The sequence below is a fragment of the Panthera leo genome, chromosome B3, assembly GCF_018350215.1.
Source record: "Panthera leo isolate Ple1 chromosome B3, P.leo_Ple1_pat1.1, whole genome shotgun sequence".
Classification (NCBI taxonomy): Eukaryota; Metazoa; Chordata; class Mammalia; order Carnivora; family Felidae; genus Panthera; species Panthera leo.
Window position 1 is genome coordinate 112,771,403 of NC_056684.1, and position 21,477 is coordinate 112,792,879.

At 45.8% G+C, this 21,477-nt stretch overlaps 1 protein-coding gene across 2 annotated transcripts; it reads right to left on the reverse strand.

The window, feature by feature from the left end:
* Nucleotides 1-1,901: 1,901 nt before the first annotated feature.
* Nucleotides 1,902-21,477, reverse strand: PLEK2 (pleckstrin 2). Of its 2 annotated transcripts, XM_042943557.1 has the most exons (10): nucleotides 21,454-21,477; nucleotides 11,931-12,095; nucleotides 11,435-11,489; nucleotides 8,308-8,489; nucleotides 6,961-7,052; nucleotides 6,515-6,702; nucleotides 6,180-6,281; nucleotides 4,680-4,763; nucleotides 3,713-3,791; nucleotides 1,903-3,010 (listed from the first exon to the last, which is right to left on the reverse strand). In XM_042943557.1, exons 2-10 carry the CDS (start codon nucleotides 11,975-11,977, stop codon nucleotides 2,883-2,885), a joined length of 957 nt encoding a protein of 318 aa, XP_042799491.1. In that variant the 5' UTR covers nucleotides 11,978-12,095; nucleotides 21,454-21,477; the 3' UTR covers nucleotides 1,903-2,882. The 2 variants fall into 2 exon arrangements, with proteins under 2 accessions (XP_042799490.1, XP_042799491.1); XM_042943556.1 differs by lacking the exons at nucleotides 11,435-11,489; nucleotides 21,454-21,477 and adding an exon at nucleotides 20,948-21,017 and having other exon boundaries at nucleotides 1,902-3,010.

Below are 21,477 nucleotides of genomic sequence, written 5' to 3' on the forward strand. Positions count from 1 at the left end.
CAGCTTTTTTTTTTTTTTTTCTCTCCCATTAAATCATTCACTAGGTGCCACCTAGAGCTTTAGTTCTTTATAACAAATAGGGATCTGATTGAACACAATTACAATGATTTTTCTATATTTCCATCATTTGTATGTTTAAGAGCTAATTGTTTTAAAGGTATATGAATCTAAAGGTAAAGAAATGTAAAGAAATTTCATAGATAACATAGTAACTTAGATACATATCTAAGTTACTATTTGAAGTTAAGTTACAGTAGCCAGGGTGTAGAAAGTCTTGAGTTTGAAGACTGGTCTGTTTCATAGATTTAATCTCTTTGGATACTTGAGGTACTAGATGTATTCATTTTATTAATTACTCCTAAGAATAGCTATTTAAAAACGTAAAAGATTAAACCTAACCCACCTTACTTGACTGAGGACTAGACTTAATTCAATTATTAAAGGGACTAGGAAATAGAAGAGTGTGTTGGTGAAACAGTCAATGCCATTTTTGGAGGTTTGTCCCTTTATTTAATTCAGCAGTCTCTAGTAGCTTTTTAAATCCCAAAGTATAACTTCATATGGCTATTTCCACGAGATAGCCTTGATTGCCAGCTAGCATGCCATACTGGGAATATTTAGAGGAGGATCTAAATATTGGCACATGATTTTCACTTTGGTCTTTTTGAGGAGTCAAAAAACTAGTCTATAAGGCTTGTGACATCAAGAATGTCATCAAAATATAACCGATGCTCCCTAAATGTTTGCTGTAGGCAGGAGAATTGAATTTTCACCTTGTTTACTGATGTTTTTGTACTTCAAAGGCGTAACTGTTGAGAAGTACCGGTGACCTCTATGGTGAGTGATTTTATCCCATGCAAGCCTTTTGCTCAGCTCTACAACAATTTTGCAAATTTATGACCCGTCCCAGAGAAAAGGTTAATACCTCACTGATACCTTGAAGGAGAGAACTAAGTAAAAGCATACATATACCCTGCTGCCCTAACAAGATCACTTTCAAACGTGAGGACAAGCTACACACCCATCTCCAAATAACCTGAGGAACAGATTGACAAGGACAATTGACAACTTTATCCAAATCTTGCATCTCCCCACAGCGTCTTTTCATTAAAAACTGACAATTTCATCTACTCCCCATTCTGCCTTTGAGGTAAAAGCAGTTATCAGTTCACACAACTGAAAATTAGCAGTAGTTTGGGTCTCGTTTAATCATAATTGAAAGTCAAAAACAGCCGAGAAAAAGTGGGAACATTCAAAACATTTCATTTGCTGTATTTTATAGCAAAAGAAGACGGACCAGTACGTACGTGGGTCATTTTCATTTAGGGGAAACCTACAGAGACCTGCTAAGCACTAAATCACGCCAAGCATGATGATGATTACTCAGCTGCCATACTTTCAAACATTTTAGCTACTTTTGTATGAAGATCCATCAATTAAAATGGTTTGGGATTTTTAAAAATTCAAGTACTGGTACCTTGGCAACAGTTGCCCCCTGATTTGCCTCAAGGTGATGGCCATCTACTTTTTTCAATGCATGAAGATTCTGATACACCTATATAGAATGGTGCCATTGCACCAATTTGGAGTCAAGCCATCAAGCCAAATGCAGTTTAATTTAGATAAACACTTGTTGATATTCAAAGAGCAATAAAGAAACTAATTCCAGGGACATCAGACCTTGGTGAAATGCCAAATGGAAAATGGTGCTTTAAAAGGCAGTCTCTTACAATGTAAGGAATAAAATAAAACCTCATTAGCTTGGAATTCCTGATCATTCAGGTCAGGTATTTCTAGACCAGATTAAGAGGAGACAGTTCAAACTAAAAGGAAAATTTTTTCCTTAAGCACTTTGGAAATACTATTCCCCTTAAATGTAAGTTACATATCTATTCATTAAAGGAAGTCTAAGCACTTGTACTTGGCAAGAATGCTGGCAGTAGCTTGTGCCAGATTACTGTATAAACTTGAAAGTAATAAAAATGTTTTTAAAGATACTGTATGATACAGACTTTTCACTACTTCAGATTAACCCCACTGGTGAAGCTTCTTGGTACTTACATGTCTCAATGTTAACTTTAAAACAAAAATTTCATGCCTTAATTTAATTCTTTTATATCTTTCTCTGTCCTTCAGCAGCTTCTGCTCTGCATCTCTTTCTGAATGCCATTTTTCATAGAAACACTGTAACTTCACTCTTTTTTGTATGTGTGAGTAATCTCTCCCAACTGAGCCCATGATTTCTGCAGTATATATGCTTACGCAGGCTTCTTTTTCAAAGCAAATCAATATTCAATGAATGTTCAACCAAAATTTTGCCATCATCCCCATTTTAAGATGAAGCATTTTAAGATGAAGTGACAGATCACTTGACACGTTTTCATAATCTTGCATAGTAATTTACATAGGCTCGAGTATGGAAAACCTTTGAAAACCATACAACTTTGTCCAGGAAATTCTAATAGCTAAAAATATGGCAGTTTTTATTAATTCCAAGGAAGGAGTTAGTTTTTAACAGCACTTCAGAGACAGCCAACACGATATTAGCATTTTATTTAGTATTGCAACGTGGCTAGTTAGTGTTACAACAGGGAACCCTACCTTGGTGCCCGAGGAATGGCTGGCTGTGAAGATGGGTGAAAGTCAAGATGCTGACACCTAATGGTTGTTCTAGCATTTCCAGGCTGTTAACAGGAAGGTGGGGAAGGAAATAGCACCACTGCCGATTGTGATCTAAGGATCACCAGTCTCACTGCAAAGCAGTGCAAAATATACAAAGAAGCTATAAGTCTGCACACACCCATTCTCCAGGAAATCTTGTCTGTACCATCCGGTAGGAGGGAGGAAACCTTGTCCTGTTCCTTCAGGAACACGCTCCCTTGTCACGTTAGCTTTTTGATAGCTTCAATCCACTCAGCTCGCTCAGCCTTGCTGCTGGCCTGGATGTAATAGTGTGTGTCATCCTTGGTAATCACTTTGAAGAGATTCCCCTGGACATTTCCTTTAACCCCTGGGCAGAAGAAAAATCAGTGAGTATCCATGTCTGCTTTCAGCTAGAAGTCAACTGACCCAAAAACAAAAATACACATGAAGTGTTTTTCAATGCCAACGTATGTGGTTAGGGAATCCCACCCAATGCCCGCTTCCCTCTTTTCCTCCTCTCCATTCCCTGTCCTTCACCTGTGCCCTCCTGGCCTGCTCCCTGCACCAACCACAGATCTACAGTTCCGTTCACATCAAAGAATCCAGTATGCTTATGATAAAAGCAGGCACAGATTTGGGACCTGATATTAACTTGTTTCACTTCTTCGAACCTCAATTTCCATGTCCATAAAATGGGAATAATACTGTCTTAGCTGGCCATTGTGAAATTAGCATGCTAATAGACATTCAGCTGTGTTGCTAATCCTTAAACACTGTAGGCTTCTATTCTTAGGTGGCAATTTACCTGCCAGTAGGCACAGAAACTGAGGGGAAAGAATACCAGAGACAAGGATTATTTAGTTGTGTTGTTAAAAGACTAAGAACACCACCCCCCTTGCCCTTTTCCCTAATTCTGAAATTGGCTTCAAACTCACACCATTCGTCTCACTGAGAGAGCATACTCCGCTCCCATAGCTCAGCCCGTCAGCAGAGCACTGCTGACAGCACAGCAGGGGGGGATCTGAGGAGGAGCCTGAGGCCTGCAGGCCAGCGTGAAGTTGCACCTTACCAGTGGGAACGCCGTTATCCTCCAGAGCAGACACGAGGGAACCACGAAGAGAAAACCCACCCACTGGCCGGTTCTCTTCCTGCAGCGGAAAGGACTCCTGATTAGGCATAGTGTGAATGCATAAAAGGGAAAAAGGAGTTGAACTCTTGCCTGTAACCACCCTGAGGCCCGCTAAAGAAGTCAGAGAGTCATCTGGAGGAGTAGGTGAGGCTGAATTTAGACATCACACGGCCATGTGACATGCACCAGTAAGGAAATCTGGGCTTCATTTCACTGCCAGCAGTGGCAGGGCCACATTCCTCCCCTCACTCCATCGTGTGCCACTGTTAGGGCGGGAATTCCTGACTGAAGCCTGGTGATGGAGGAACTGCCCACTCTCCAATATTTCAAAAAATGAATGAAAATCCTACATCTACCAAGACAAGGCTGGACAGGCCAACTAAAAGGCCATTTTTCTTTGCTTTTGACTGGAATTAAATCAACTCATCACACAATAATTCTTACATCTGAAACTCAGAGTAGCAATCCTTTGATCAATTAGAAAAAAGAAAACAAAATTAGTAAATTATGGCCTAAACAGTACATGGTAAAAGAAACTTTCCACAACACTGGTGGGGACAAAAGGTTGAGGGGCAGGATTTCAGGGGATCTCCTCATAGAAAGGGGTAAAGAGGCTGGAAAGCACTAGTTAGGAGTCTATCAGCCCGCTCCACCCTCCCCAGCCACACAAAAAGCTTTGGAGAAACTAAAAGATGCTTTCCTCTCAAAATAATGATAACCCTCTTGCTCAGGAAACAGCGTGCTGAAGGGAATGATCAGACCGTTGAGTGCAGCTTCGATTGTGGGAGGAAAGGGAGGGAGGGATGCTGAGAGAAAGGAAGGAAGTACAGCCAGCTGCCTGCTATGCCCAGGAGAGAAGGGTCTGGAAGTATCACACACGGGTACCAAGTGAACATGTGACACTCACTTTGGAAGGGTCATAGTAATGCAGAAAAGCCGGATCCTTCCTCAGAACAAAGCGCCGCACCTTCCAGTTTTTCCTTTTGTGTCCCTGAGGCAAAGAAAGGGTTCAAGGCTCATCTGTGACAGCTCTGTCCCTCCCTCCCACCTCCATGCAGCTAATGCCAAACTTCCAAGCCAGCTGGCTCCAACAGACTACTTTCTAAGAGGAGTCTGCTGGAGACCCAGGGATTGCAGTGACTTGGACTTCCCTGCTCAGAGACACATTAGCAAAAACACTGTCACAGTTAGCCAAGTTCCCAGAACCAAAGAGGGTCACACTGAAGGAAGAGGGGAGCATGACTCAGAGCCCACTCAGCGTGTAAGGTGGACAGGGAGGCAGCAGGTGTCAGCTACACTAAGAGCTCACGGGCAAACTTGAACCCAAGGGCACCAACTTTAAGTGTCAACTTAGCAAAAAAAACAAACCTACACACAGTTGCATGTACTTATGTGCACACAAATACAGCGAAAACCACTTCAACGTTCTGCATCAGCAAAAGAAATGATCACTTTTATGTTAAAATCTAAATGTGTAAGACACTGGTGTGTGTGTAACTCTCTTTGGCTTCACCCCCTGGATCGCAAAGCTTCCTCAACCCTTTAGCCTGGAACACCCAGAGCCCCTCCCACACCTTCCTCGTGGTCTTCCAGGGCCTCACTGCCTCCCCTCACTAGACTCCTGTCAGGCCTGGGAGCGGCAGTAGAGATCTATCTGGGGTAGATAGGCAGTTGCATGCACAGTAAATAATCCAAGAGCAGATGGGGATCCTGATATGCAAGAAGCAGGTGACAAGGACAGCCATGTGCTCCAAGTAAAAATGGGCAGGGCACTGAGCAGCACGTGTGTCCATGGTACAGACATGCACATTCGCACGGTGTGTGGGAAATGCACAAACACGAGAGGTGTGCAGAGGTCACTTCACATGCTGGGATGTGGGGATTCTGTTCACAGAATAGCCTGTGTGTCAGGCACAGGTAGAAAGGCCGCATGTGTGCCTGGGACAGGGCTGCTCTCCAAACACGGTTAGCGGTAGTGACCACAGTCAGGTTTTAAACACTGACATTACACTGCAGAAAAAAAGACTTTTTTTTTTTTTTTCAAAAAGTGTATCTGGAGGGTATGCAGAGTCCCACAGAAGAAGACAGAGACCCCAGGAAGCGTCCTGGAGCTGAAGGCCAGCACTGATCCAGTAAGCAATGTCCTTCCAGACAAATGCATGAACTGGGCAGTGCTGCAGACGTTTTTTAGCATTGTGATACTGACTTGTGCATACTTTCCCCTGTGTCTGGGACACACACGCACACGTGTGTGAACGGGCACATTCATGCCTCTTGACTTGCTCCCTGCAGCCGCCACCGGCTCCTGCTTTAGCAGATTCTGCTGGTAACGAGTGCCCTTTAGCAGCTCAGCCCCTCCCACCCTTTGGGGGCATTCTGTCCATCTCCCTCTCCAAGACAAGCATACCTGCTTGGCCAGATAGCCTTGTTTTACCACTGTGCCACTCAACTCCACAGTGCTGAGGCTAATTTCTTCCTTGGAGCTTATCTTCTTCTTGTAGCTCTCAGCCTAGTGGGAAGGAGTGAACAAGGGCTCTGTTACAAAAAGGCTCCAGTTCCAGGCTCTGGGACTACCACAGGGGACAGGAAAATCCTTGGTACAGAAACCTCACTCCCCCTGAGGGTGAAGAAGTCCCCAAACCCTAGGCCTCTGGCCCATGACTGTGGATCCCCTGGTCCTCACTTGGTTACCTTCTCCTTCCCTCTGCCCCAGCGGCAAGAAGAACCCACTCCCTAACTTACGAAAGTGTACAGGGCCGTGGAGTCATCCAGGAACTGCTCGGCCAGGTCTCCAGAGCGAATGGCTCCCATGCTTCGGACGCCTACTGGCTTAAGGAAATTCTCTTCCATGAGCATGGAGGCCAGGGTCACAGCCTCCAGACGGTTAGCAGAAAAGCTGTTGGAGATGAGCCAGTCCACTAGGGAGGAGCCTGCATTGGGGCAAGGGCAGCATCAGTCAGATGACAGGCTACAGACCAGCCTCCCTGGGGGTGCTTGGCTGTGACCTCATTGACCCTAACCTCCTGGGCAGCCTTGGGTTCTACCCAAGAGCATGCGGCCATCTCAGACCAGCCCATTGGCCACAGGCAGCTCTGGCCTCAGCACAGGAAGGCAAGCATGGCTGAGTCTCAGGTCCCCACGCCCCAGGTTTCCACTGCCCAGCCCAGCCCCCAAGAGGGGATGCTCACCTATGAAGGTCTTTTTGTAGGTGCTTCCCTGTTCCATGTTGGGGCTTGGCCGGATTCCGCTGCTGCTGTCGTGCATCTTGTCCACAATGCGACTACACAGAAGGAAGGCAAAGGAGAGGGGCCCCACAGTGTGTGATACCCACATCACACCAGCAGGTAGGAGGGGGAGTCCAAGAGTGCTGCTACACGTATAAAGCAAGTGGCAAACGGTGTGATACACATCACAAAGCAAGAGGCGTTTCCATAATGCATCAGATTGGAGAGGTAGGATTTCAGGATGTTTCTTTTCTTCTTGCTCATCTAAATGCTCTCATGTCTCTACACTAGATGGGTACTACTTTTGTAGCAAAACTTAAGAGCTATTACTTTCAACTTAAAAGCAAAATAATATACAATAATGATTCTCTATGATCTGCAGAAGTCGGACCTCCTCCAGCTACTTCTCAAAGTCACCCATCACTTCAACCCACTCCTACCTCCACTGCTCCTCCTGCACTCGCCATGGTCTAGCAAGCACCCAGGCTGCACAGTCAAGATTTCAGGGACTGGCATGGAGCTTTCTGGGAGCCCAGGAATGGACTTGTGCCTTGTCTTTGATGGGTGTAACAGTTCTGCTGCCTGGGAGGCTAGGGGGTGTTTCCTGTAGATGTAACAGTTTCCATGATGGCACTCCTTTCTGATGTCCCCACTTTAGAGTATTGCCTCCACCAGTGATCTGCTTTCCTTCTGTTCTGTGAGATGATTCCCACCACCAATGGAAGATCTTTTCTCATTTTCTATTTATGCCCCTGAGTTGGAAAGCCACTGAGATGAGACCTTATTTATTCATATTTGCATCTCCTGAGCACCTAGTACAGTATATGGCATTCAAGAAGCCCTCTATAACTATTTCCTGGATGGATGGATGGATGGATGCATGCATGCATGAATGGATGGATGAATGAGGAACCTCACAGAGCAAGAATGCAGCCACTACCAGAACACACCATTCTTGCCACCAGGCTGCAAACAAGACCAGTGACTTGGTGAGTGGAGATTCCTAGGGGGCTGTGACATAGCCCCAGGCACCCCGGCTGAAATTGAAGGGAGGGTCTCAAGACATTGAGGTGGGAAAGCAGCAGAGGCCCCAAGATATTACATAGGAGCAGGGCAGGCAGGGAGGGCCACTCCCAGGCAGAAAAAATAATACAAACAGGACAGTGACAGCAGAAAACCCTGACGCACAATGGTGGCACCAGACAGGCGTGTGTAGTAACAACAGAACCCACCCCCTCCCCAGTCGCACTGACAGAAGCAGCTGCAACAAAGCCAGGCAGGGTGAGGGGCGGGGGTGGGCTGGGTACTCACTGCAGACTGATGTGAGGGGGCAGCTTGAAGGAGTTCTTCAATATGTGGAGTTGCTGGACTTTCCCCGGCTGCCCAGCGTGAATAGCCCCTGTTATCTCAAAGGCCCAGGCGTCCCTCTCCTCTCGAGAACAGGCTTCCAGGAAGTACTCAGTGGATGTTTGAGTCTTCAACTTAATGAGAAGCTGCAGGAAGAGATGGCTCGTCAGACCAACACTCAGAGGCCTGGCAGGCCAGAGAATGTTGGCCCCAAACAAAGATGACGGGGCCACAGCAAGCCCAGGACACACAGATCTGGTGGCTGCCAAACTCCCAACCCCTCAACCATGTCCCAGGGGGTGGTCTTCAAAGATTCACTTGTCAACCTGAAGCAACAGGGAGCTCATGGCTCACAAGGCAAGCTCTCCCTCTTGGACAGACTAGTTAGCGTAGGGACTGTTGCCTGGGTACTTTGCCTCCTTGCTTCTAATCACACAGACTAACCTTACCTCCCATGACAGCCCCTGTGCTGAAGTGAGAAGTGTACTGGCTTTCAAGTCCAACTGATCTGAATCCAAATCCTAGCTTAGCCACTTAGCTATGAATGCTTGGGCACATTAAGGAACCTCACCAAGGGGTGCCTGGGTGACTCAGACCGTTAAGCATCTGACTTAGGCTCAGGGCATGATCTCACGGTTTATGAGTTCAAGTCCCTCATTGAGTGAGCTCGAGTCCCACTTCGGGTAAACCATGAGCCCTGCTTCGGGTGAGCCCCACTTTTCTCTCTCTCCCTCTCCGTCCCTCTCCCCACCTCAGCCCCCGTCTCTGCCCCTCACCCACTGGGCCCTCTCCCTCTCTCAAAAAACAAAACAAAAAAGGAACCCCACCAAGCCTTAGTCTCTTTATCTGTCATATGGGGATATTAACACCTACATTGGAGGAACTGTTCCTTATGCTCCTTTTGGTCCTCTTTTCTTCAGTCATCCCCAATCTTTCACACACTTCTCATATCATATGGCTTAAACTCTTAATCAGCTCATGCTCTGTTACATGTTCTGCAGGTGGTCGCCATTCTCATAAACTATGACCCATGGAATGGAGCCGGCTGCTCCAGGAAAGCTCTGAGGGGCACAGGGTGGCACGGCTGACGGCCCGAGGTAGCTCTGGTGGCACCATAGACTCGCACTCTATGAGGTCAGCAGACAGTCTTTTTGATGTAGGCCACATCTCCTCCATTCCTTAAATGTGCATTTAGGGTTTTTTGGGTTATTTTTGGCCACTGTGGGATTCTGATGTTGACCCTATTAAATGTCATCTTAGAAGCCTACTGCTTCTTTTGGGAAAGCAGATGCATTCTATTTCATTCTGATTCTGTCTTCCAGTGCATTAATTCCCAACTTGCTTTGTTTGCAGACTCAATATCCCTCACCTCAACTAACAGTAAAAACAGTGATGAGATGAGGCTGGTTCACAGTCCCAAAGGATACCACAAATCCGTTCCTCCAAGTTAACACTAACATCAGCATCGTAGGGGAACAAATTCACCCAGCTCCCTGCACTGGCAGTCTGTAATCAACATTTTAATGAAAGAATTTCAGGAGAGACTATATAATTCCATGTGAAATCCACACATACTCTTTCATAGCTTCCCAAATTAAAAAAATAAAATAAATAAATAAATAAATAAATATATATATATATGTGTGTGTGTGTGTATACACATATATATTCACATACACGTGTATATACTTTATAACGTGTTCTTAGTGAACTTGCTGGCTCCTCTTGACCTCTTGCAGGTCAAGTACTCTTGAACTGGGAGGATGACAATCTGAGAATATTAGGGAAAATTAACATGAAGTTCACAACTCCAGTTAGCAAATTTCACTTATTTCCTTTTTCGAAAGCTTCTCTATCTCCAGCCTGTTCTACCAGCACTCTTGCTTTCCACTGTTCCTTAAAGATTGTTAAAGGGCATCAGGTTAACGAGCAACCCTACAAGGTCTGGGGTTTAATTTATTGAGAACTAGAGTCTTAACTTCACTTAGAAAACTAGGGGTTTTTCCTCTTAAAAACGTCTCCACTGTAAATGTTTCTTCTTTCTTAAACATCAATTCAACAAACATTTACTAATCATCTGCTATGTGTCCAGACATTGTGTTTGGTCTTCTGACCCACGAGGAAGAAGGTGCAGCCCCAGTCTTCCCAGGCTGGGCATCCTCCGGCAGCCCCACCTCCTCCCAACAGAATGCTACCCCACCTGACTTTTTCCCTTAATCAGTGGCACTTCCAGATTGGCAGAGGAAATTGTAGAATGACATTTCATTTTTGCAGCCTCATAGGGTAGAATGACACTCAATACCTTCCTCTCCCTTGTCCTCAACATCCAGTCAACCAGGTCCTGTTGACATGTCCTTCATAACATTTTCTTGTGTTTCCCCCTACTTTTTGCCTTATTTCATGCCTCACTATTTTAATAGCTCCCTTTGTTTTCTTATTCTTATTTCTATTTCTTATTCTAGAAAAAGTCAAAACTACAAAAGAGTACAGCAGTTAACATAATACCAGGAAACCCACCTCCCAGAATGGACTGTCACAAACGTTTTCTTATACTTAGAAGGCTTGTCAATTGGTTTAGAAAAGTCAAAGAAGAAAAACATAAGTGGTTAGATCCCTTCTTTATTGATCTAGTAACCTATTAGAATCAGAGCGTAGTTCCTCATTTTAGTCCTCCTAAGAGTGTTTCCACCAGTCCATTCTCTTACTTCAGAACCTTCAGTGACTCCCCATTACCTCCATCTGGCCCCAGCCAATCTCCCATTGCTCCCTTGGTGAACGTTCTCCTTTTGCCACACTGGCCATCGTCATCTCCAAATCTATCCCTATCTCTCCCCTCACTTTCACTCAAGACTTTCCACCTGACATTCCAGAATATCTGCCTCTCTCCTCTTTCAGATCTTTGTCAAGTCTCTATTCCTCCCAATGCTGTACCTGACTCAACAGCCTATAAATACGTCTTCCTCCTCTTCAGGAATATGGTGTTCTCTATGACTAACCATGTTTATACCAACATTTGGAACTCTGAATGTTTTTTTCGATTAACCAGTTGTTTTCATAATAAGATGACTAACTCCAGGGAAAGCACTCTTACCATTTTCTTCCTTGACTCCTCCAAGCCTAGGAAATTTCTTGGCACAAAATGGGCCCTTAAAAAAAAACGACTGATTCAGGTAATTTTTCATGGTAGGGTTGAAGCTGCGCCTGACTTTTAGAACACTCACCCCCTTAGGGGATGAAAGCCATCACATTGAACCCCAAGATAGCAATAGTTGCTCCCATTTGTGAGGTTCCTCCTAGCCTACAAGGTGCTTTGACAGACTGTTACCTTCTGCATGATTCTCAACACAATCATGGGGGATAGTGAGGTGTCACTATTTTACCCCATTTTATAGAGGAGGAACTAAGGCTCAGAGAGGCTCAATTACTTGCCCAAGGTCACACCTGTTACACAGCTCAGCAGGACTTGGATTTAGGTTTTTTCAATGATAACTCAGCTCTTCCTATTATCCACATCACCTTCACCAAAGAGGCCAGAGATGAGAGGGTCCCGGGCAGAAAGGAGCCGAGAAGCAGGGGCCTTCACTTACGGGTCGATTTTCATACTCCAGGCAGGGGCAGGTGATGGTGCAGCCATCCAGAAGGATCCGGCCCTTGGGAGGGGTCACCTTCCGACCCCCCTGGAGCTTGTAGTACAGTAGCGTGTTCTGCCGGAGGATGAACCATCGTGCTTTCCAGTTGTGGACAATGTGACCCTGAGGATGGACAGCACAGCCCTGTGGTGAGATGGCTGAGGGGACGACACTGTGTTCAGGGAGAGGTGTCCCACAGCACAGGTAGCCAGACTGTGCCGTGGGATCAACTGCCCAGAAAGGGGGACAGCATTATCTTTTTTTTTTAACTTCACTTAATTTTTTTATTCTAAAATAATTTCAATTCAGAGAAAAGCTGAAGAATAGTATTAAGAACTTGCATGATAGAATCATTTAAGAGTAAATTCTTAACATGATGCTCCAACACTTCTGAATATTTTATTGTGCATCTCCTACAAAAAAAGGGGGCGGATATTTCCAACATAACCACAATCCAACCATCAACATCAGGAAATTTCCATTAATATATTATTATCATTGATTCCACAACCCCCAGCCAAGTTTCACCAATTGCCCTAGTAATATCTTTAATAGCCAAAGAAAGGATCTAGTTCAGAATCATACGTTTTATTTTCATGTGCATGAAAAAAGCATTATCAGTCTGGATCTCTTTGTCATCTGAGTATGTAACCAAGACCTTTGGCATTGACCTTCCAGTTCCCATTTGACCTTGTTTGTGGTTATAAACCTTGAAAGAAACTACAAAGTATACTGAAGAGGAAGTCCTACTACTAGGAGACCGCTGTTGCTAACATTTTGTTTTCTTATTGTCTTTTTTCCTTAGTTTTTACTTTCTGGTTTAAAAAAAAAATCAGGACCATGTTACATATAGTTTCATTATCTAGTTTTTGTTTTGTTGAGCTTTGCTGAGCATCGTCTCACACCGATGTATTTCTTTAAAACATGTTTTTGAATGACCGCTAGGTGGATGCAATATTTACTTATCAATCTTCTATTGTTTGAACTGAGGTTGTTTCTTTTTTTCACTGTTATAAACAATTCTGCAATGAATATTCTTGCACATAAATTCTGATCTGCATCTCAGATTTTCTTTTCCTTAGCATATATTCCTAGAAAGAATGTCACTAGTCAAAGATGTAGGCAATTTGTAAAGTTGAAGCCACAAACAGTCTACCAGTGCTAAGGACCCTAATAATCTTGCTTAGCTTGGTATGGCAAGACTGAAAGACAGGGTAGTTTGGGGGTTCTCAAGTGAGTCATAGAGCCAATGGACAGGATAGTAAGGTAAAGGCAAAGAGCCTATTTCTAGAACAGACCAACAGATGAGGGAATGTCTGCTGAGGAATCAGAAAGGAATGGGTTTAGTACATACTCATGAAAGCAACTTTCATGGCATATTTCCCAGAGCAGAGCCCAATAAGAGCGAGCTTCTAACTAAGAGAGATGGGCTTTATCTGAATCAGAGACCATTTCCCTAGTTCACTCCTTTCCTTACATTTCCTAGCATTTATTAAGTTCGAAGTCTCCTCATGTTCTCCCATCTGTGGAACTGTGATTGTTGGATGTGTACTGTGCACAGTGCTGTTAGGGAACCAAAAGTTGTGGGAATTGACCGAGTGAGCACTGGGCTATGCCCAAACAATTTACTGTGGCAACTCAATAAAACTTTTAACCATGTTAATATGACAAGAATTTATTAATATGTCTAAGTGCTATTACATTGCATGGCGATCAAGCTCTTCACAGAAGATAACTTTCATAGTCAAGGTCAAGTTTACATTTTTTGCTCTCTCCCATACTTAGGATCGACATGTAACATGACGGGTGACAGCTTTTCTTGATGTGGGCAGACATGTTTCAAGAAACAAAGAAGATTTGGCTTTGACGTCTCAGCAGTTGGGGTTCTCTACTGCTCCCCACATGGCCCAGACTCGGGTCCTCTTTTTCGATGACCCCCTTCTGAGGGGCTGTTGAAGCAGCATTAGCAGTAGATTGTTGGCTCAAAAGATTGTGTACAGGGAGAATGCAATCCTAGTTGATGGAATGGGGGCTGGTGTGAGGTAGAGAAGTGAAGAAGGTAAAATAATCTTATATCTTAAAACATAGGTGTTACAGGCTAAATTATGTCACTCCTCACACACACACAAATTCATATATTAAAGCCCTAACTTTCAGTGTTGACTGTAGGTGCAGATAGGGCCCTAGAAATGTGATTAGATTAGGATGAGGTCATCAAGTGGGCCCTAATCCAATCTGACTGGGGTCCTTATAAGAAAAGGACACTCAGAGACACAGAGAGACATCAGGGAGGTATATGCACAGAAGAAAGACCATGTGAGCACATGGCAAGAAGGTGCCCATGTGCAAGCTGAAGAGAGGCCTCAGAAGAAACCAAACCTGCTGACAGTTTGACCTTTTACCCTAGCCTCCACAACTGTGAGAAAATAAATCTGTTTAGCTGTCTTATCTGTGGTATTTTGTTTCAATACTCTAGCAAACTAAAGCAACAGGGAGAGGAGAAATGGGGCTGAGGACGTTCAAGAAAGTGTCACCAACAGATGTTGAACAGAACAAACCAGTTTGGAGATACTATACTTTCCTGGACAAAATGCTACATTTCTCGGAATCCCTGGCACGAAAGGAACTGATAGGTGACCAAGTGGCTGCCACCCCTATGCATGGTTTCCCACGGGAAACAGGAATTTTTGGAGAGAACAATGTTGGAAGAATAGGTTCTTCTGACACCCAGTCCCCAGGGCTACCAGGGACAAATAGCAAACAATGTCAGCAATGATGTTTCCGCTAGAAATGTCTGCTGGTGCTGGTAGGTATTTTTGTCTAGCTACATCATCTCTGGCTTTATAGCATCCCAGCCAGGTTCTCTGGCCCTCCCAAATATTCCTGAGTTACTTAATAGTTACTATTCCTCCATGAAATCCCTTTCTGTTCAAACTCACTAGAGTGGAATGTGTTTATGAGCAACTACAGATCCTGACAGTAAGGGTGAGAGGTCTGAGGAGAAAGGCTGATGAGAAAGGATTTACTGTGTAGGTAGAAACCCTGAAGCAGCTTGTGACCCTCAAAAAAAATGTTCAAATCTTCTGACCCAATAATTCTACTTCCGGGGATGTGTGTAGAGTAAATCATCTAGGAGAGGGAAAAGGTTTTATGTATTGAGACACTTAGGATCATTGCTTATAATAAAATAATGCAAAATAATCTAACTGTGTAACAATACCATGCCCACTGTGGCTATAGGGGAGGCATTCCAATCCTAACAGATGGCAGGAAAGGTCATTGGTGGAGCCCTCAAGGTCAAACACAGCAGTCTGAGTCAACAAGAATCACAGCGCCAATGGTCTTTAACACAGGTAAAGTACTTTTACTTACATTTTTTCATACGATACCTAAAAATAACTCTAGTAGCTATTTTAGAAAATTTCTGAAGGGATACCTCAGGATTGTTAATAGTCATCTCTAAGGACTAATACTGGACATAAGGCAACAAGAATGAAAACTTATTTTTCAATTTACAGCCTTGAGTACTTTTCTAGTTTTTTTTTAATAAAAGTATGTATTATTTTTATAATGGAAAATTAATTTTAATTCAAACAAACAAAAATCCTGATGAGATGATTAGGGAAATAATTCATTCACTTATCTATTCATTCAACAATCAATGACTAACTACTACTGCACCAAGCACGGGGCTGGCAGCAGGGAGACAAAGATGAACAAGATACTGACCCAACACAGCAGAGGAGACACACAATGATGCCACTCAATGTGATAAGTTCCAGGACAGATGACTGGTGGGGTCCCCCAGGATATCCACCTTTTGGTATTCACAGCCTTATATATACTTTTTCCCCACATTGTACAAGGGCTGATCTGTGTGACCAAGAGAATGTGGCATAGTAATGATTTGTCAGGTTAGGTTAGAAAAGATGGACTCTGAGGAAAGCTAGATGCCACATCATGACCGACCCTTATGGAGAGGTGAGGAACTAAGACCTCCAGCCACTAGCCATGTGATTGAGTTTGGAATCGGACCCTTCAGTCAGCCAAGCCTTCAGGAGAATGCCACACTAGGCAATATTTTGGCTGTAACTTCATGAGAGACTTGAATCTTGCAGCTAAGCTCTTCCTGAATACATGCCCCTCAGAAATTATGTGAGACAATAAATGTTTATGGCTTTAAGATGTTAAGCTCTGGCAGGGCACCCGGCTAGCTCAGTCAGTTAAGTGTCTTGACTCTTGGTTTCAGCTCAGGTCATGATCTCAAGGTTCATGAGTTCGAGCCCTGCACTGGGCTCTGCACTGTCAGTACTGTCTCCCTCTCTCTCTGCCCCTTCCCTGCCTGTTCTTTCACTCTCAAAAATAAATTAAAAAAAAAAAAAAAAGACATTAAGGTTTGAGGCAACTATTATAGAACAATAGAGAAGTGATATAGGTCATGATGCAAACCCCGAAAAGCAGCTTAGGTGGAAGAAGAAGCTCAAAAGAGAGTGAGTGGGGTTAGGTTGGCTCCCTGAAGAGCTGCTACTGGGGCTGAGTCTTGAAGGTTGTGTAGAGTTGGTCAGGTCAGGAAGGCAGGGAAAGGAGAGCTTGAACCACTTCCACTTTTGAGAAACTCCAACTGGTTCTGTATGGATGAGGCTCAGAGGCCTGTGGGCAAAGGACAGAAGTGATGCAGGCACAGTCAGCTTCAAGTTCCATGCGGTAAAGTTTGATCTGTATACTGTGGCCAGAGGGGAGTCCTGGAAGGCTTCTAAGAAGAAGCTGCTAAGAAAGGCTTAGGTTCTCATGTTAAGAAGATCACCTTGACCACACTGTGGCAGAACAGCTGAATGAAGTGGGTCAGACTGGAGCAGGCAGTTCAGTTGGCAGATGCCATAATAATCCACAAAATGGGAAGGAGAACTCCATTATCCCTGGTCTACAGAAAAGCACGCCATGTTCAGCAGAAATAAGGAACTGGTCTAATGTCACCAGGTAAAGGGATCGAGGCCAAAACCACTGTGGTATAAGTTGAAAGATATCCCAGGCTTCCCTCTACCCAGGGAGTTTCCTCCCTCTCCAGGCTCCTTGTCTGCAAATGGCTGGCCAAGGCCAGAGGCCCACTGGACCAACCACAAGTGGCTTAGAGTCCCTAGAACCCCTTTAGGGAGAGGGAGGAGAGTCCATAGCTAGGATAACAAACCTATGACTGGGTTCAAGAGGCATGGAATATTATAGCTAGAGGCACCCTTTGAGAAAGTCCATACTACTCCCTACTTTAATGATGAAGGAACTGAGGCCCATAAAGGTCTTACCCATGACCTTACAACCCCAGAAAAGCAGAGATGGTACTTGTTACAGATTGAATTATGTTTCCCTCCCCAAAAGGTACGAAGTTTTAACCCCTGGTACCTATGCATGTGATCTCATTTGGAAATAGAGTCTTTGCAAATGTAATTAGGATACCGTGAAGTCATAAAGGATTAGGGCGGACCTAATACTAACTGGTATTCCTTATATGAAGAGGAGAATTTGGACAGTGAGATATAGAGGAAGAAGATGGTCATGGGACAGTGGAGGCAGAGATTAGAGTGATGCATCTACAAACCAAAAATGGCAAGAATTGCCTGCGTGAGATAATAGGTTTTATATTTAGGTCTCTGTCCCCGGCTCCTGGCACAGAGCTCCTGAAACCCTTGTAATTTCCTGGGTAATAGGAACGTCTTTTTTCTAACGAGGTGACTCAGGTGGGCTCCTGGATGAAGGCTGGTCACCATAAAAAAACCACAATTAGAAGCTTGGCATTTTCAGCCCCACCCCAATTCTCTTGAGAAGGGAGAATGGCTGAAAATGGAGTTAATGATCAATCATGCCTATGTGATGAAGTCTCCACAAAATCCCAAAAATACAGGGTTCAGAGAGCTTCTGGGTTGGTAAATACATGGAAGTGCTGAGCCTGGCATGCCTGGAGAGTACATAGCAGCTTCATGCTCCTTCCCACATACCTTGCCCTACCCAGGTTTTCCAACTGGCTCTTCATCTGTATCACTTATCGTATCCTTTAATAAACTGGTAAATATATTTTCCTGAGTTCTGTGAGTCACTGTAGCAAATTAACTGAAATGGAAAAGGGGGTGTATTGGAACCTCCAATCAATAGCCCATTGGTCAGTCAGAAGTGCAGCTAGTGTCTAAAGTATGGGTGGGGTGGGGTGGAGGGGGGCAGCTTTGTGGGACTGATCTCTTAACCCATGGGATATAACACTACCCCTAGGTAGATAGTGTCAGAATTGAGTTAAATGGCAGGACATGTAGCTGGTATCACAGAGAATTGCTTGGTGTTGGGGAAAACCTCTACACATTTGGTGACCAGCAGTGTCAGAAGGGAAGTGTTCTGTGTACAAGTAAAGGAAATTCACAGAATAAAGAAACAATAGGTTGTTCCCTATAAGGTTTTCCCTACATGGGAAGGAAAAATCTGCAAACGTCAAAGCAAAAGAGCCAAGGGAGGATTCTCCCCTATAGGTTTCAGAGGAAGCATGGCCCTGCTAACACCTTGATTTCAGACTTCTAGCCTGCAGAACTCCTTCCAGACTTGTTTCTTCTATGCCTATTTTTCCTTACTAATAATACCTTTTATATTTTCACTTTTTGGGTTATTAGATTATAAGCATTTTTAACATCTGCAAAACCATAATATACTTAGTCATTTGTTTATTTGTGCGGACATATAGGTAGTTTCCAGTTTTTTCACTACATAAATAATACTGTGTTCATAAAGCTTTGATGGTATTTTCTTGGGATAGAGTCCTTCCTACAAAGGACATTTTCAGGCCAAAGGGTGTTAGCATTGCCATATCATTTTCTAAGAGGGTCATCAGAGGTATGAGCTGGGCAGCAAGGCCTGAAGTGCCTCAGTGTCTTCTTAAAGGAAAAGCAATCTTGTCCGTGCTGATCTCACTTCCTTCCCCCTCACCCTCCTTTAAAGCCAGGCCAAGTGAGTGCCCTGCATTTTGCCTGGAGCTTTGCTTCTTTCTTGTCTGGGCGGGAGTGAGAGCCAGATCTATCATGCCCCTGCCCGTCAACTGCTTTCACCCTCCTGGGTGATGACTGTTTTGTACTCTGGGCTTCCAGCTCAGGCCCTGCCCCCACCCCAGGCTTTAAACCGTCCTAAATCTATGGAATCCCATGGCCCTAGCCTTGCAACTAGTCCAGTGGATGCAGAAGCTGCTGCCGGCGCCACCCAGGAGGAGGGGGGGTGGGGGGGGGCGGGGAGTTGAGATTGATCAATAGGCGGGAACTGTTAGCAGGGGCACCCAGCCAGGTCCCTCACCTTGCAGGAAAGGGTGTGGCTTCTGCTAGCTTCAGGGCCAGCCTCCAAACACCAGGCTTTGAGTTTAGCTGGAATGAGCCTTCAGTATTTTAGCCAAGCGCCTTCTGTGGGCTTTTGGGCTGGACTTGTAGACTGTTCTCACTTCCCTGCACCCTGAACTCCCTTGGCCAGCGACCCAGGACTGGGCAGCCATCCAGAAGAGAATTCACATCCTTCCTTCTAGCATTCCCGGATTCTGCATGGTGGTGGTGGTGGGGAATCTTGGGAGGAAACTCCAGCAACTGGGGGAGACCCCTACTAGGGCCAAGCTATGTGGGCAATCAAAGATGCCTATCAGATGCCCTGCCCAGCTCACACTCTCCCTCTCACCTCACAAGGTGCAGGAAAGTTCGACCAACCCCGCCACAGGTTGTCTTTCTGAGGTGCAGATGCTTCCACAGAACGAGAAAGACTAACCACAGTGGCTTGGAATTTGGTACCTGCTTGTGTCCAGCCTGACCCTTGATCCGGCATCAGCCTCCTACTAGATCTCCTGCTTGTAGTTTTGAGCAAACAACACCCCTGCCCTCCTATACAAATAATGTGTAACATAGCATGGCTACATTACCCATGGACCTGAAAGCAATCTGAGACTTCAGGGCTGCTCTGACCGCCAGGGGAGGCAATGGAAGGGGGAGCCCTGTCATCTCTCTTCATCCATCTCCCTCCCAAAGCTACAATCTCAGTAGAAGAGCCAAAAGTCTCATCCCCAGATTTTATGCCCTGCTGTTACGTTAGTATAAACCCTTAGTGTGATCAATGTTAAAAGAATTTTAAAATATTGAACTTCCTCTTGCTGCTGCTCTTTGGTTCATTTTCCACCTTGATCTGTGTGCTCTTTGTCTGTCTGAAGTCTTGTAAGCTGTGGGAAAGGCGACATGGGCCATGGGCACGAGGTCATGGGCCATGGACTGAGGATGGAGACTGCAGTCCCAGTTATTAGTCCCCTGGCTCTGGGCAAGCGGTTTCATCTTTCTGCCCCTCAGTTTCCTCATCTGTAATTCAGTGATAACAACACCCACCCTGCTGTGGACAGAATAAGATTTGGAGTCAACCTTATGGGTTTGCACCCGCTCCATCACCACTAGCACCCAGATCCTAAGCAAGCTGCTTAATTAACCTCCCCGAACCTAGTTTCTCCTTTGGGGAAAGGGAGGAAAGCGGTGCCGCACGTGTGGGACTGCGGGGGGGGGGGGGGGGGGGGGGGGGGGTGCTGAAGAACACGAGGTCCGGGACTCCTACACGCTAAGAGCTTCATTCAGAAGCCTGGGCTGCCTCCCGGCTCAGGGGTTACTGTGAGTAGTACAGGAGATGATGCGTTCGTACGTAGACGGGCGCCGCGAGCACACTTAGGTTGCTTCAGTATAGCATATTTAAATATTGTACTCTTTCCAGCTTAATACGTTGTTTTAATTAAGATACCCCTTCAGGAGTCGCCCCCCGCCTCCTACCACTAGCCAAGCTGGACTCTCCTCCTTGCCTGTGTGCCCCGGCCGCTCTGTTCTACCTGAAGCCCCCCTCCAACCCCGGCACCCGGCTGTCCCCAGGCCGCCGAGACCGCCGTCGGGCGCGGGCTGGGGACCCGGCTCCGGGAGCCGCCCTCCGGGCCAGTGTCCGCTCACCCTCTTGACGAGGAAACCCTCCTTGAGCACGCCGTCCTCCATGTCGCTACGCGCGCCAGCCGGGCCTCCGGGCGCTCCAGGTGCGCTGTCCCCGCGCCGCCCGCGCCGCCCGCTCCTCCGCGCGCCCGCGGCGCCCAGGAAGCACCTCCGACCCCGCGCGGGCGACGCCTCCCTGGCCCGCGTCCAGAGCCCGAGACCGCGGGGCCTCCCGCGCAGGAAGTCACGCCAGGTCGGGGTTTCTGACGTGGTCGCCCCCGCAAAGGCGCGCTAGGGTCTGCGGTTAGGCCTCCGGGTACAGAGTCTGCGGGCTCTGAGCGTCCCGCCCTGCTGTCGCCTCCGGGAGCCTTCCCGGTCCCGCGCTCTCCGACCGGGCGGGGTGCCCCATCCAGGTGCCCCTGAGCGCGCGCAGCGCCTCTGGCTGTCTGGTCTTTGCCCATCTTCGCCAGCCCCCAGCCTTAACCAGGTGCCTGCCTGGCTCTTAGTGTATGGCCCTCGAGTATACTTACGGAATTAAACGGCACTGAAAGGAT

Bases quoted from the DNA above. Each gene is read 5' to 3' on its own strand.
- PLEK2 (XM_042943556.1), bottom strand. From the start codon at position 20,989: ATGGAGGACGGCGTGCTCAAGGAGGGTTTCCTCGTCAAGAGG. The intron at 6,703-6,960 runs GTGAGCATCCCC...GCCCCAATGCAG, and splicing joins CTACAAAAAGACCTTCATAG to GCTCCTCCCTAGTGGACTGG. The intron at 6,282-6,514 runs GTAAGTTAGGGA...CCTTCCCACTAG, and splicing joins CCACGGCCCTGTACACTTTC to GCTGAGAGCTACAAGAAGAA.